The sequence below is a fragment of the Spermophilus citellus genome (genome assembly GCF_964194105.1).
Source record: "Spermophilus citellus genome assembly, chromosome: 4".
Taxonomy (NCBI): domain Eukaryota; kingdom Metazoa; phylum Chordata; class Mammalia; order Rodentia; family Sciuridae; genus Spermophilus; species Spermophilus citellus.
Window position 1 is genome coordinate 30,817,923 of NC_138185.1, and position 15,453 is coordinate 30,833,375.

A 15,453-nucleotide genomic window follows, 5' to 3' on the forward strand; every position below is an offset into this window, starting at 1 on the left:
CTTTTAATCCCAATCATCCAATGGAGAGATTTTGGACCACAGCACAAGTTAAAACTCACTGGAAATTCCAAAAAAATTTCTGACATATTAAACCTAGATAAGGGAATAATTCTAAGCAAGCTGAAATGAATGGTTAAAAAAAAAAGTGGGGGCTGGAGTTGTAGCTCAGCAATAGAGTGCTTGCCTTATACACATGAGGCACTGCGTTCGATCCCCAGCACCACATATAGATAAGCAAATAAAATAAAGGGCCATCAACAACTAAAAAAAAATATATTTAAAAAAAAGTGATTCCAAATAACTTAAGACAAAATGTCTAGTACTTTTGAACACATAGATCTGAAACCCAGTCAGGAAAAGTCCCTGGAGAAATCCTTCAATAAAGAGATAAGAATGTTCTGGATCTCACACAACAGGCATCTGTGTATGGCCAAGTGTGTCTAAAACAATTTAGTCTCAGATAAACTCAAGTTGGCTTATTTAAGACGGAGAACATTCAGTATGTAAAATTTCCAGGCTAGGCCAAAAAAAATATATCCTCAAATTTGTAGTGGGAAAAAGTCAGTTTTGGCTTTTGGAAAGAGAGTAGGAGGGGAGGGAGAGGGAGAAAGAAAGAAAAGAAAAATCTGAGTGCAAGACACCTATAGTACATAGAAAACAAGGAACCTGCCCCTTCTACTCAGAGGGTGTGCGAATTTTAGCCAGAAACAGAGCAACTCAGGAACACACAACCCAAGCCAGGACTCCCTCAGGCAATATCACAGACAGAACAGTGAGTAGTTTCTTAGTGTGTTGGGGGCTGCTATAACAAAATACTAGAGACAGGGTGGCTTATAAACAATAGGAGTTCATGTCTCACAGTTCTAGAGGGCAGAAAGTCCCAGATCAAGGTGCCAGCAGATTCAGAGTCTGGCAAGGGCCTGCCCCTCAGAGATAGTAGTACCTTCTTCCTGTGTCCTCACAGGGTTGAAGGGCAAACAAGCTCTCTCAGGCCTTTTCTCTAAGGGCACTAATTCCATTCATGAGATCTCTACTCACCTCTTCATACCATCAACTTAGATTAGGATTCAACATATGAATTTGAGGCAAACACAAACATCTAGGCCACAGCAAGCAGACACCATCCTCCTCCTCCTCCTGGAAGCCTTCTAAGACACCACAAAGGTGCTGTGTTTGGCTCCCCCTTTACTTCCCTCCCAGGCTAGGCTTTGGGGGATTTTTTTTTTTCCTTCAATCTCAAGCTGCACACTTGCTGCTGTCCTCACAAGTCCAAGTCCAGCTGCTTGGCTCCCTTTCACACACCAGAGCCCTGGCCCTCTGATACACAGAGGAATCCTCTCTGCCCGTGGCTTCTATCCACCCACCATGTCCCCACACAGTACTGGCCCCTGGGCAAGCAGCACAGCAAGAATTCTTACTTGGAAATGTATTTATCTTGTCCACAGGGGACGAGGGACGTTTGGTGATTGTAGTCCATTCTTCCTTTCTCTTTTCATCCGAAGGGCAGGCCTGTGATGGAAAGGAGAAGCCGGAGGTTGAAGCTGGCTTGGGTCCTTGGGAAATTCAGCAGAACCTAGGCAGCAGCTGGTAAGGGGAGGAAGACGCCGAATGAGACCATCCCCCAGGTCCACAGTCTGGGGTGCCCAAAGCTGACCCAGGACTGCTGAGAGGCCATTCTGCTGGCAGTGGCTACTGAGAGGAAACACCCTCAGGAAAGATGACAACTTTGGGTTACTCCAAGAACAAATGCCCCAGCCACAAAGAATGCTGATACCCAAGCTGGTCCCTTCATATCCCAGCACAGAGACCCATCATCAGACAGGAACAGCCCAGATTCTCCTGAGGTAGATAGAGCGCTGTGTTTGGATCTTAGATGTCCCCCAAGTGCCATGTGTTGAAAGCTTGGTCACCAACCCATGGCGCTATTGGGAGGTGGTGTCACCTGTAGGAGGTGAGACTTCATGGAAGGAAGTGAGGACATTGGGAGGTGCCATTAAAGGGACATTGGGAGCATAACCCCTCCGTCTCTCACTCTCTGCTTCCCCATGTGCTGCCTCATCACAAATCCAAGTCCAGCTGCTTGGCTCCCCTTCACCACCAGAGCCCTGGCCCTCTGATGCACAGAGGAGGCCTCTCTGTCAATGGCTTCTATCTACCCACCATGTCCCCACACAGTACTGGCCCCTGGGCAAGCAGCACAGCAATAATTCTTACTTGGAAACGTGTTTACCTTTGTATTTACTTTATATTATCTTTGTATTTACCACAGGCCCAAAGTGAAGGGGTCAAGCAAGCCTGGAGGGAAACCACCAACCAAAATAAACCACCGTTCCTCCTTTTAAGCTGCTTATCTCAGTTATTTTGTGATAGTGACGGAAAACTGACAAACACACTGAGAATGGAGAAACCACCTAAAAATGCCCAAATAGAGCTGGACACAAACAACTACAGCATATGGTCTGTGATTGCCATTAAAATGTGGGCAATTTCATTACCTGGGAAAAGAGCAATACATTATGAAAACATGGGTTATGAGGCTATGAGTCTGATTTGTTTTAAATACATGTAGATATAAAATATGCATAAATAGCTAAGGTTGGTGGCACATGCCTATAATCCCAGCAACTCAGAAGGCTGAGGCAGGAGGACCTCAAGATCAAGGCCAGCCTCAGCAACTAAGGGAGGCCCTAAGCAACTTAGAAAGATTGTGGCTCAAAGTTAAAAATTAAAAGGGCTGGAGGTATAGCTCAGTGGTTAAGTGCCCCTGGGTTCAATTTCCAGTACCAAAAAGAAAAAGCTAGAAATATACACATTGATGTGTATAAATACATACATTTAAATATGTAGGTATTCATCAAGTTTTCTTGGCACTATTAACATCCAGGGCTAGACCATTCTTGTTCATGGCGGCTTTCCTGAGTTTTGGAGGATGTTTAGCAGCATCCCTGGCCTCTAATCATTATATCGCCCCAGTCATAACAATCAAAAATGTCTCCAGACAAAATCACCTCCAGTTGAGAACCAGTGGCATTTATATGGATGCATAGAAACAATTGAAAGGCTGGCTCTATCTGGGTACTAGTAATTTTTTTCAAACATTTTATTAAGTGAATTTTCAGGGTTGGTATGGTGGCACACACCTGTCATCCCAGCAACTCAGGAGCCTGAGACAGGAGGATCGCAAATTTGAGGCCAGCCTCAGCAACTTAGTGAGATCCTGACTCGAAAAAGTAAAAGGGCTGAGGATGTAGCTCAATAGTATACCAGGGTTCAATCCTCAGTACCAAAAAATAAAAATAAAAAATAAAGAAAGAAAAAGAAAGAGAAAGAATTTGCAAACATAAAGATGAAGAAACAGGGCTGGGGTTGTGGCTCAGTGGTAGAGCACTTGCTTAGCATGTGTGAGGCACTGAGTTAGATTCTCAGCACCACATAAAAATAAATGAATAAGGTAAAGGTCCATCAACATCTAATATATATATAGTTTGTTTGTTTGTTTGTTTGTTTGTTTTGTTTTGTTTAAAGATGAAGAAACATTACCATGAAAGCCAAGACTATTGTATACTTAATCTTTTACTAAACTTACTCTATCACACATCTATTCATCTGTACATCCCTTAATTCAGTTACAAGTCCATGTTATTTTTCATTCACTTCAAAGTAGATTACTGACATCAATCACTTTCCCTTAAATACTTCAGCATGCATTTCATTAAACTGAGCTCAACGCTTGTTTATGGAAACAGATGGAACCCGCCCTGCTGACACCTTGATTTTAGTCCCATGAGAACCATGACAGATCTCTGACCCACACCACTGTTAAGATAATAAATCTGTGTTGTTTTAAACCTCTGAGTTTTGGTAATTTGTTATGGCAACTATGGGAATGAATGCAAAGGAATGAGAGTCCAGGGAGGGAACAGAGGGCTGAGTTCCACTCAGAAAACTCCAAGTCCACCTGTGTACCCAAAAGCCATACCCTAGAGACACAACTGCTGTCTCTAAATTTTAAATATATAAAAAACTTTTCCAGAAAGGGCCAAGTGTGGTAGCACATACCTGTAATCCCAGCAACTCAGAAGCCTGAGGCAGGAGGATCACAAGTAAGGCCAGCCTCAGCAACTTAGCAAGCCCTAAGCAATTCAGCAAGACCCTGTCTCATAATAAAAAAATAAAAGGGGCTGGGAGTGTAGCTCAGTGGTTAAGTGCCCCTAGGTTCAATCCCCAGTACCACCACCACCACCCCCAAACAAATTTTTTCCAGGAAAATAATTCCAGGAAAAATAATCTGATCATAAAACCCAGAGTGAATATGTATTGCATAAAAAAGGAGAAAGGAAAGTGAGAAAGTTTTTTTCTTTTTTTTTCATTTTAAGTGACAATTACCCATAACTAGTACATATCCAAAAGGTACCCTTTATATGCATGTGTCAATTTTCACGTTCAACACACATTTATTGTGTGCCTAGCCATGCCAAACGTTGTACTTCTGGAGGGCTCCACAGCCTTCAACAGCAAATGGGCCCTACCCTGCCCTTGGGGTGCACAGTCTAGTAAGAGGGAGACAAAGGGAGCAGCCCCTTCTACCAAAGGAAGACAGGGCTACGGTAGCTCACCGAAGGACACCTAATATGAGTTTGGGTGGGGAGCTCAGAGCTTTCTGAAGGAAGTGACCTCCAAACAAAGAAGTCTTTGATGAGATGGCACTGGCCAAAGGGAGGGTGGATGTGCCCAAGCAGGAGGATCGGGCACCCCTGAGTTGTGCAGGATGGGTGGTGCGTGCAGGCACACGGTCAGGTGAGGTCACCAGGGAGAGAGTGAAAAGGGCTAAGGCAGGGCTCTGAGATACCTAGTCGGTCAGTGTGGATCAAGGAGTAAGAGTCCCTTGGTGGGGTGGGAACAAAAGATAGCGTATTCTGGAAATCCAGAAAACAGGGTACCTTGAGATAGAGGCCGTGGTGAGGGAGCCCAGGGAAGGGAAACCTGGAGCCCGATTTGAAGCACACGAAGGTTTGAGGAACCTCAGCCGGCGCCAATTGTACAGCCTGGCTGGAGTGGAAATCAGATGGGTGGTGCCTAGTGCCCTTCTCCGCATGCACCCCGGAGTCTGTCTTCATCCATGCCTGTATTCCTGCAGCTGTCTTTCAAGTCTCACATCATTTGGACTCACAATCTCCATCTCTTATTTTCCTCAGAATTCTACAGCACATCTTCTAATTCATGGGTTGATTTTTCTGCAGACCTCTCTTTGTTCACTGCCTCCAATATAACCTATAATTTAGTCATTCTGTTTTGCATCTGAAAGCAATCTGCCCTGCTCTTAAGACGACTCCCTTTTGATTCCAGGTCCTCTTAAATCTACGGAGAATACCAATGAGAGAACTTTAAGTCTTCTTTATGGTTATTAAATCTATTTGGTACTAGAGAAAAAAAAACCAGGCAGATCAATGAAACAATATAACATACAGAATTAGACCTAAGACCCAAATTTATCTGAGAACATAGAATGTGAGCAGAATTTCTAAATAATAGGGGGGAAATAGATTAACTGCAACAAACAAAAAAGTCACTAGAGAATTAGCTGACTCCGGAAAGAGGGAGATAGGGAAGCTAAAGCCCTATCTTACTCCATCCACCAAAAGAAATCACAGATGAGTAAAAAGTTTAAGCATTAAGCAACAAAATTCAGCTGTCTCCTCCAGCTGCCCAAGATGCTAAAAGGAAAGAAGGCCGAGGGGAAGAAGGTGATCTCGGCCCCTGCTGTCATTAAGATAGAAAGCCAAGAAGGCGGCGAACCCTGTTTAAGAAAAGGCCTGAGAACTTCAGCATTGGACAGGACACCCAGCCCCAAAGGGACCCTACCCACTTTGTAAGATGGCCCCACTGCAACCAGATGCAGCAGCAAAGGGCTGTACTCTATAAGTGGCCAAAAGTGCCTCCTGCAGCTAATGAGTTCACCTAGGCCTTGGCCGGCCAGTTACCCAGCTTCTTATGCCCCAAGGAGAGACCAGAGACTAAGCAGGAGAAGCTGTTGGCATGGGTAGAGAGAAAAGCTGCTGGCAAAGGGGATGTCCCCACTAAGAGACCAGCCATCCTTGGAGCAGGGGTCAATGCTGTCACCACCTTGGTGGAGAACAAGGGGGCTCAGCTGGTGGTGGTTGCTCGTGATGTGGATCCCACCCAGCTGCTGTCTTCCTGCCTGCTGTGTGTGGCAAGATGGGAGCCCCCTAGTGCACCGTCCAGGGGAAGGCCAGACTGGGACATCGGGCTCACAGGAAGACATGCATCACTGTTGCCTTCACACAGATTAACTTGGAAAACAAGGTCGCTCCGGAAAAGCTGGTGAAAGCTATCAGAACCAACTACAAGGACAGATGGGATGAGATCTGACATCATGGGAGAGGCAACATTCTGGGTCCAGAATCTGTGGCTCGCATTGCCAAGTTGGAAAAGGCAAAGGCTAAAGAACTAGACACTAAACTAGGCTAAATGTACACTGGTGTGTTTTCTATACATAATAATAAAAATCATCCGTCATCCAGAAAAATAAAGTGCTGATGCTGGGCCAGGTAGCACACACCTATAATCCCAGTGATTCAGGAGGCTGAGACAGAAGGATTCTGAGTTTGAGGCCGGCCTCAGCAACTTAGTGATACCCTTAACCTTTTAGTGAGAGCCTGTCTCAAAATTGAAAAAAAAAAAAGGCCTGGGATGTAGCTCAGTGGTAAAGTACCCCTGAGTTTTAATCCTAGTACCTATAAATAAATAAATAACTTGTAAAAAAACTTTTTCTGGAAAACAAAAATTAACCCTATACAAAGGCAAATGTCAAATTTGGGGAAATATTTACAAATACATAAAACAATGTCTTTAATATATAAAGGGCATTAATAAATCAATAAGAAAAAGATCCTATAGTCATTTTGAAAAGAAAAGGGGGGCAGGGTGACCCAAAGGACATATTCACAGAAAAATAAATTCAAAATAATAATAAACCTATGAAAATACCTCATGACCGTGACCCTCATGACCTTTTTTACTTACAAATCAAGTAGTCTGATGGCCCCAAATATACACACTCACCATGACTCAAGTCATTTTCTACTGTTGGGTGAGCTTATCAAGGCCATCACAATAAATCCAACGTATAGGCTCATGTTGCCCCTCATGTTGTCTCTAATCTGACTTCTCCCATCTTTTTTCTACATCTCAGGAAAGGAGCACTAGGAAAATGGTCCCATAGTCTACCATACTGTCAAACTGAAATTCCAGGTAAGTGATTCTAGGACACCACCCCTCCTTTGTCTGCCTTGGGAACATCTACATCTCTCTTCACAAACTTTCAAACCGTGACCCCAAATCCCTGACTACCCCAGCCAGCTGCAAAAACCAAGCTCAAGTTATGCATGCACGCTTTAGGGCAAACACAGCCCTTAACAAAGGGCCGGAAATTTAGAGTTAGGTCTCAAACAGAGTATTGTTCCTCACATAAGGAAGAGTCAGAGGAAGACGTTTATGGGGTTGGAATGTGGATTCAATTGGAGACTTCCTCCAAGGGTTCCTGCCAACATCTGTGGCCTTGGAGAGAGGGATTCGCACAGCCAGCTGATTGCAAATCTTCTGTCTCCCCAGTTATTATCTAGACGCTCTGGAGTCCTCCTGTGCTCTAAAATGCCCTGTAAGAATCATTTACTAGCTTCACTTCCCACAATGCCTTGGGAATGCAGACTGACAGTCACCAGGTCTTTTAGAAGGAAAAGGGAAAGGAAAAATGGGGGGCTTCCCACATCAGCAGCATTGACACCTCAGAGCTTATCACACAATGAAAGGAGAGAGGAAGAAATAAATAAAATTGCTGAAGGAAATGTAGTATAAACTTCAAGTGGGAAAACCTTTATATTCAAAACTCAAAATACAGAAGATATAATTTTTTAAAAAAAGATGCTAACTCGTGGGCTGGGATTGTGGCTCAGTGGCAGAGCACTTGCCTAGCATGTGTGAGGCACTGGGTTTGATTCTCAGCACCACATGTAAATAAATAAAATAAAGGTCCATAATAAAATAAAAAGGGCTGGTATAGCTCAGTGGCAGAGTGCTTTCCTAGCAGGCACAAGGCTCTGGGTTCAAGCCCCAATAGCACCAATGGAGAGAAAAAAAAGAATCAATACTTCTTTTTTAGAAAAATCACTTTAGAAAATAAAATACATATATTCTACTAATTACAAAGCACATCTGCAAAAACTTTAGATGTGACTATTGCTGGACTTGCCCACTTGGCAGTAAGCCTCTTAGTCGCGTTGGGCTTCTTTTGGGACCACCGACCAGTCAGTTTTCCCTTCTAGCACTAGCTTCCTGCTTTGGCGGAATATTCTGGATTCTCCTCAGCTCCATTAACCACCGGGGTGAGGCCATCTAGCTGGTTGATGGGATCTACTCACCCCATTGGAGACCCATCATGATTGCCTGCCTGTTTCTAAGACAACTCAAGGGCATGACCTCCCCAAAGACCCCTGAGAATGTCCTTACAAAGGAAAGGTTCCTTGGTCATTAATGTGCCACATTTAACATGGAACCTGCTTCCCAGGCCCTGTAGGTGTTCTCATGCTCCTTCTTCAGACTCAAGCAAGCTCACATGTTTCCTAGACCCGGATTCAAACTTACCTCCCACTCTGAACTGTCACCATTGTCCCCAATGTCCTCATTATGTGAGGACAGGTGCTCAGCCCTCTCACTGCTCCTTCTTACAGCTCCATTCAGAAATCCTGTCTGGTGTTTCCCCTCCTGGGCCTGACCCTTCCTTCCTCTGGGCCCACAGCTCCCAGCCTGTGCCTCTCTCCTGCCAAGACTCAAGGAAAGGGATGGAGTCAGTAGCAGCCCAGGGAAGGGAACCTGCGGCTTTGCTCAGGGATCCCTAGGAGCAGGAGGAGGACCCATCTTCAGAGAAACTTGTGAGGGAGTGAAGGAAGCCGGGCAGGACTGGCAATGAGGAGGGGATGCATGGGTCTGCGGGAGGCCAGACTCAGCCTGCTCCCAAGGGAGCTCTGGGGTACAAAGAGCGTGGGGTTTTCGAGCTAGAGGCAGGGGGGACAGGCCTTATGTGCCAATCAGACACTGATGAGTGCCACTCATGGATGGGGGGTGACTCTCCAGCATTTCCCTGCCAGAGACTAGCAAGAGCTAGTCTCAGGATAAAGGGGACAGCGAAGGCCTGTCAGAAGCCGGTGCTCACCACACGCTGTAGATAAAGGGAACCTGGGTGGGTACCTCAGCGTCCAGCACACCCTGAGTTTGGTACGGAAGCGCAGCCTGGCTCTGCCAAGCTGGGAAGAAGCAGCTGCCAGGGCCAGCTCTGCCAGTCAAGGCCCTGTCACCGGCACTCTAAGGAGCCTCCCCTCTTCCTTGTCACAGACCTCACTCACAGGTGTTTCCAGCCTCCCAAAAAAATAAATGAGGGGCTGTCCAAGGCCTGGAAATTCACAGGCTCAGCTTCCTCTGAGGAGAGTAAATGCCAAATCCTTGAGAAGCCCTAGAAGGTAGGAACAGCATCCAGAGCACTCTCCAAAGACAAAATCTGTTCTTAGCCCTTGGTTCCTCCAAATGCCGATGCCCTCACTCCCTGCAGTTAGGGGGCCCAGACGCTAGCTCCCTGTGGTTTCTGTCCCAGCCGTGAGAGTAAGCGCCTCTCCTCTTATATGTTGCCTGGAAAGTCCCTGGAAAAAAAAAGGGGGGGGTGTGGAAAATGCAGAACAGAAAGGCACAACCCCTGGAAAGTCCAGAGTGAGATGGATGAAGAATCCCCTTTGATGGCTGTTTTTGTTTGTTTCCCAAACTGTCTTCCTGGTTGTATGGCAGGAGCCAGGCCCCACCCCACCTGCACCTCAGCTCCCAGTGGGGCCTCGGGAGGGCAGTAGGGCAGAAGTCAATTTACAGACTCTCTCTAAGAAAAAACACCTGCAAGGAGGGAGAGACAGACTCCAGGAGGAAAGGGCTTCCCGTGGGCAGTTCCCAGGGTGGCAGATCCTCCAGCTACCACCTGATCAGTGAGAGAATATCCTTTGAAGAAAGGAAGGAATGGAAATTCCTAAAAGCAACCTGAATTGGGTATTTAGCACCTCCTTCCTGTTATTAAGAATTCCAAGGAGACACTGCAGAGTATCCCAAAGGCAGGGTCTGCACGCACAGAGCTGGTGCAAAAGGCCTTCTTGCAAACCAGGGCACCATGTCACAGCAGCCAGGAAGTCAGCCCTGGGCTCTAGGCCTGATATACAGGAAATGCTCACTGGAGATCTGCAGCTTCCCCTTTTGGGGCCTGTCCCCACCTCTTCTCTGAGCCCGGCCCCTGCCTCTGAGGACAATCTGGATCTCCTGGGTTGCACAACAGAGTTATCTGACACAGTGCTTCATACTATGGTGTTAAAAATTATTTGATTTGGTCTCCCAGGGAATCTGCTTTGTACCCAAGCAGCCACAGAGGAGATAACGTGGGACCCTCTGTACTGTCCTCCTAGCAGGGCAGGAAGAAGTGCCAATGGCAAACAGGAAACCCCGGCCCCATTGCGCTACATGAGGAAGGAGACTTGAGTTGTGGGCTGGGTTCCTGCCAAGATCTGGAGATGACAAGAGATTCTACACAGAGGTTCACCAACTTGAGCCTGCCGGGGGCCTGGGCAAAATTCGGGTTGACACTGAAGGAGACGAGGTGCCCCTTTTCCACCTGCATGCCTCAGTCAACAGAAGGCCCACTTCCTGGCCAGGCTGCATCCTCCCTGGAATCTGCTCATCCCCAGACCCTTCCCCAAACAAACTCCAACACCTCCTTCCTCACCCCCTCTCTAGATCTCCAGGGACCCACTGACTGTCCACCACATGGCTTTCCCAGCCACCCTGCTCAGGAAGGGATCCAGCACCAAACACTTGCATGGAGGGGCACTTAAGTGTCCTGGGAGAATGGACTCCACTTTCAAAGATTTACTTTTGACTTCCTCCCCCAACCCCCAAATTTTAAGCATTACGGAAGTTACTTTGCCCTGCTCAGGAGGAACAGAATGAAGGAAGCCAGGGGGAAAGGACTCAGTCTAAAAGCTCTAGCAGGAGGTCCTCAATAACGGTTTCCCCACAAAAGGGGAACAGAACAACTAGGGAACCTTTGGGGCTATGATAAGACAACAAATGTGAATAAGTAGACAACTACCATGCAGAGCTTACTCCAGGCTCTCTATTTATCTACTTCAATTCATTTAATCCCCACAACAACCCATGAAGAGTTCAGGGTGTAGCTTGGTGGTAGAGGACTTATCTAACACACATGAGTCTCTGGGTTCGATCCCCAATACCACCAAACAATAAAAGAAATTTTATTATTCCCATTTTGCAGGTAAAGCAATCAAGGCACCAAGAAGCTACATAACTTACCCAAAGATACAGCTGGCAAGGAGCAGAGCTGAGGTCCAAACCCAAGATGGCACCACAGCAAAGCAGAACCCCTACATACTACAGCTCCCCTTGGAGTGAAGGGAAGGAGATTTCACCAAATCAGCTGAGCCAGCTGTAGTCTGGAGGGTCTGCCTCAGTGGGTGTCAGAATCTGGAGGCCTTGCTAAAACCCAGATGCCTGCCACCCTCAACCTGCAGTTTCTGACTCAGTAACTCAGTGACTCTGGGTGGAGTCAGGAGATGATGCATTTCTTTCTTTCTTTCTATCTTTTTTGCGTTGCTGGCGATCAAATCCAGAGCCTCATGCGTGCCAGGCAAGTGCTCTACCGCTGAGCCACATCCCCAAGATACTGCGTTTCTAACAAGCTCCTGGCTGTGCTAATGCTCCTAGGAAAGGCTTGTGCTCTATCTCAGTCCATCCAGGAACCCCACAGGGAGGGCTTTATTTTCACTGCTTTGCAGATGAGGAAACAGAAGGTCCCAGAGGTTAGGCAATTTGTTCCAGGTGACACAGCTGGCCTGAAGCCTGTGCTCCTTCTCTGGTATCTGCTGAGAGCTGGATCTGAGGGACTCCCACCCAGGCACAGGGGAGGCAGCAGCAGGCTGGGAGTCCTGGGGAAAAGAGGGAGGGAGGGACTGACCCTGCAAACAGGCTAGAGGAAAGGCAGACCCTGTCCCTCCCTGCAGGCCTAGAGTATGCAGATCCCTGTCCAGGAGCCTGGGCACTGGCATTCACACAGCCACGACCCTAGTCACATAGCACCCTGTCTAGAGATGAACTACTTCCCCATCACAGGCCCCACAAATCTTTTCCACCCCACCCTCACCCCTAGTAAAAGCCTCAGCTATTGGCCAACACCAGACACAGGCCCTTCCTGACACGCATCTCAGCCTGGGCCACCAGGGAGATGAGGAACCGAAACGCAGCAATCAGCAAGGCTGGGACTCCCCAAGCAGGTGGCTCTGCAAAGTCCCTTCTCCTTCCACACCAACTGGAGCCCCTCCTGGGCTTTCTGGCTCAGACCCTCCCTCGCACACAGGCCTGAGCTCCCCAACCCACAGGGCCCGTGGAAGACCTGAGAGAGCAGGGCTGGAACCCCTGCTCCCAAGACCTGCTTCCTGCCGCACACCAACAGGCAGGCGCTGGCCAGGTGAATGACCAGGAAAGCAGCCCCAGGGACACCCAGACGATGGCCTCCCAGGCAGGATGAGCAGCCTCCTGTTTATAGGGAAGTCCCGCCAGTTTCCACAGCTTTTAACCTTTTGGATGAATGTTTAGAAGAAGACTCAAGGGCCCTTCACCTCTCATCAGAAAACCAGGAACCAAAAAAAAGGCCTAAAGGAAGTAAAACTTTTAGACAGAAAAAGTGGTACATGTGAGTGGACATGAATGTCCAGGTTTGGGTGTGTAAGCACAGTGTGCGTGGCATGTTTGGGGGTGTGTGGGGTGGGGTGTGGTGTTGGTGGGGTATGTGTACATGTGTATGTGTGTGGGGACAGGGGGTGGGTGTGTGTGTGGTGTGAATGTGTGTGGGTGTGACATGTGTCCATGCTTATGGGTGTTCATGAGTGAGGGTATGTATATGTGATTAGGTATGTAAGTGGAGTCACATCCTATAGTGAGGAATGTCGGGAAAACCAAAGTCCCCTCACACCGTAGTCAACACAGAAGTCTTCTGACACCAGGTGCACAGGGATTTCTCCCACTAGCAATCAATTCTGCTGTAGAAACCAGCTGAGCGCTCTAACTCACACCAGTGGACTCTACCTTCCTGGAGAGAGTGTCAGATCCCACGGCTTGAGGCCTCAGTCCCCTAGACCACCTCCCACATTTCAGATGCCAGTCACTAGTCCCAGGCAGCTTTACCTGTATTTTGAATCCACCAACTACAAATTAGGGTTCCAACAACCCCCTTCTCAGTTTTGATTAATTAGCTAAAGCGGTTCACAGGACTCAAGCGAACATGTCCTTCTGTTCACATGTTTATTGTAAAAGATGTTGCAGAGGATAGGAATGAAGGATGCACAGAGCGAGGTCTGGGTGAAGAGGTGCGGAGCTTCTGTGACCTCTCCAGGTATGCCACCCTGTAGGAACCTCCACATGCTTCTCTGAACCCAAGCCTTTTGGGTATTTATGCATGAACAACTGTGTCGAAATGTGATTAGACCAAAACAGGTATTATCTAATGCCAATAGACAGGGAGGGGAAACCCAGCAAGGCCTGCATTCTTCTTGGCCTCTCCGTGTGGCATTCCCCACTCCAGGTTATGAGGCAAGACCCCTCTGGGACAAGGAGGGTCTTATGACTTACTATAGGACAAAGTAGGTCAGAGAACTTAGACTCTGACTCAGAGAAACCAGAGACTTAAACCCTACCATCTTTATCTGCAAATAAGAAACATTCTGACCTGCAATTCTCAAAACCAAGGGATATTTGATAGGACAGTTTTAATGTCTAACCTGGATAAAGGCAAATTAAGCTTCCTTCTAGCCCAATAATTAGGGATATAAATGGAGTCACATCCTACAGGGAGGCCATCCTGTAGGCAGGACATGAGTCTGTGTCCTTGAGCTCCCACACACCTGCCTGTCCATGGGTTGGTCTCTCAGCTCTGCAGAGCTGCTGGCTGATCCGGGCAGGTAAGGAAGGGCTGGCTCCAGTTCCCTGTTTCCTCTGAGCACAGGTTTCTGTGATGGCCACACGTCCTGTTTACTGGGTCGTCTCCAAGTCACAGGCCAATCTGAGACTCACCTCTGACCTCACATCCCTTTCCTGAAGGGGACCCCAGCACTTCTTCCTTTTATGGTGCCACAGGCTGAGACTCTGAGCTTCGTGTGCAGAGATCTTGGGGTTTCCTTTGCTTGCTACCTGGAGTCAGGGCCGGAAACCCCCACCCCCGGAGACAGGCAGGACCCTTGGATGTGAGAAGCAGTAAGGAGGGAAGAGAGGGATGGCTCTGACCTACTCTGGGCCCTCCCAAGGGGCAGCCATTGTGGGGGCATCTTATCTCCCCTCCTCTAACCTCATTAACACACCAACAGCGTGTGGGGGGAAATTCACCCTTCCACATCAGATCTGGAGGCCATCCTAGGGCCAGGAGAGATGGGTCATCTGGGGGTTTCCAGAACATTTCCAGGAGGTTGAGGGGAAGTCTTTCACAACATCATATTCGGGCCCTCCTCTGCCTTCCCTGTGAAAAGCTAACAAAGCCTACAGGAAAATCAGCCTCCTAAAAAACAGAGCTTCTCCAACATGGCCCTCAAAGGCTGTTTTTCTAGAATCTTCTTTATACTTCCCTAACGGTCTGGAATTCCAAAGACAGTTGTCCACTGGACAGACGAAAAAGCACAGCCAGGTAAAGAAACATCCTGAGAGCCCTCTCAGACCTACACACTCCTCCCGACACACTGGAGGCCTGGCAGGCCCACAGGGAGCTCACTTAAGGAACTTCAAGCCCTTGTCACAGAACAAGGCATACTGGAGGGAAGCCACTTGACCCATGTCGTGACCCCTGAATAGAGCCATGAGACCTGGCTTCCCAGTCCTGGGTCCCACAGCTGCTTGTCCTTCTATCAACTCAGATGTAACCTGAAATACAGACAGAGCTCACCAGCTACTACCCCACTACACTAAAGTCCACACACAGCAGAACAATCCCCGCCCCAGATGTCCATGTGATCAAAAAGATCCTACACAGAGATTTAGGAAAAGGGCACCAATTATCTGAAACTACTGCTCATATCTCCAGAGTACTTGGGGCCTCCTGGACCCCAGCAGCTAAAGTCCTCCCTGAACCCCAGCCTACACCATGGACAAAGCTTTCAATAGCCATTCTGGTGGCTGCCATGATGGGTATGTGGCACATCCAGGTCACTCACAGGGTTTAGAACACACAGAAGATGCTTGAAATAGAAAACTTGAGACTCCCTCAATCTTTAAGAAAGCTGGTCTCAACAAGTCCACTTCTACCTGGTTGGATCTCACTGCAGGAGCGCTGCGGCATCAAAGGAAGGAAGGACC

General features: G+C 47.7%; 2 protein-coding genes and 1 pseudogene across 4 annotated transcripts in view; 1 reads left to right on the forward strand and 2 right to left on the reverse strand.

The window, feature by feature from the left end:
* Window positions 1–15,453, reverse strand: part of RASSF2 (Ras association domain family member 2) — a 45,900-nt gene that overhangs the window by 22,639 nt on the left and 7,808 nt on the right. Inside the window, exon 1 of one of the 2 annotated variants that reach the window (XM_081289308.1) lies at window positions 1,419–1,515. In XM_081289308.1, the coding sequence (XP_081145434.1) occupies window positions 1,419–1,477 (59 nt within the window). In that variant the 5' untranslated portion in view covers window positions 1,478–1,515. Of the gene's footprint in view, window positions 1–1,418; window positions 1,516–15,453 lie in introns of those variants that run through there. The other variant, XM_081289309.1, reaches the window with a different exon arrangement.
* The window catches only part of SLC23A2 (solute carrier family 23 member 2), a 155,759-nt gene continuing 141,726 nt past the window's right edge, over window positions 1,421–15,453 (reverse strand). Inside the window, exon 17 of the mRNA XM_081289303.1 lies at window positions 1,421–1,509. Coding sequence (XP_081145429.1) covers window positions 1,493–1,509 — 17 coding nt within the window. The 3' untranslated portion in view covers window positions 1,421–1,492. The remainder of the gene's footprint in view (window positions 1,510–15,453) is intronic.
* LOC308648487 (large ribosomal subunit protein eL8-like) lies at window positions 5,623–6,489 on the forward strand (annotated as a pseudogene). Its single transcript has one exon. The product of its transcript is annotated as a large ribosomal subunit protein eL8-like (transcript).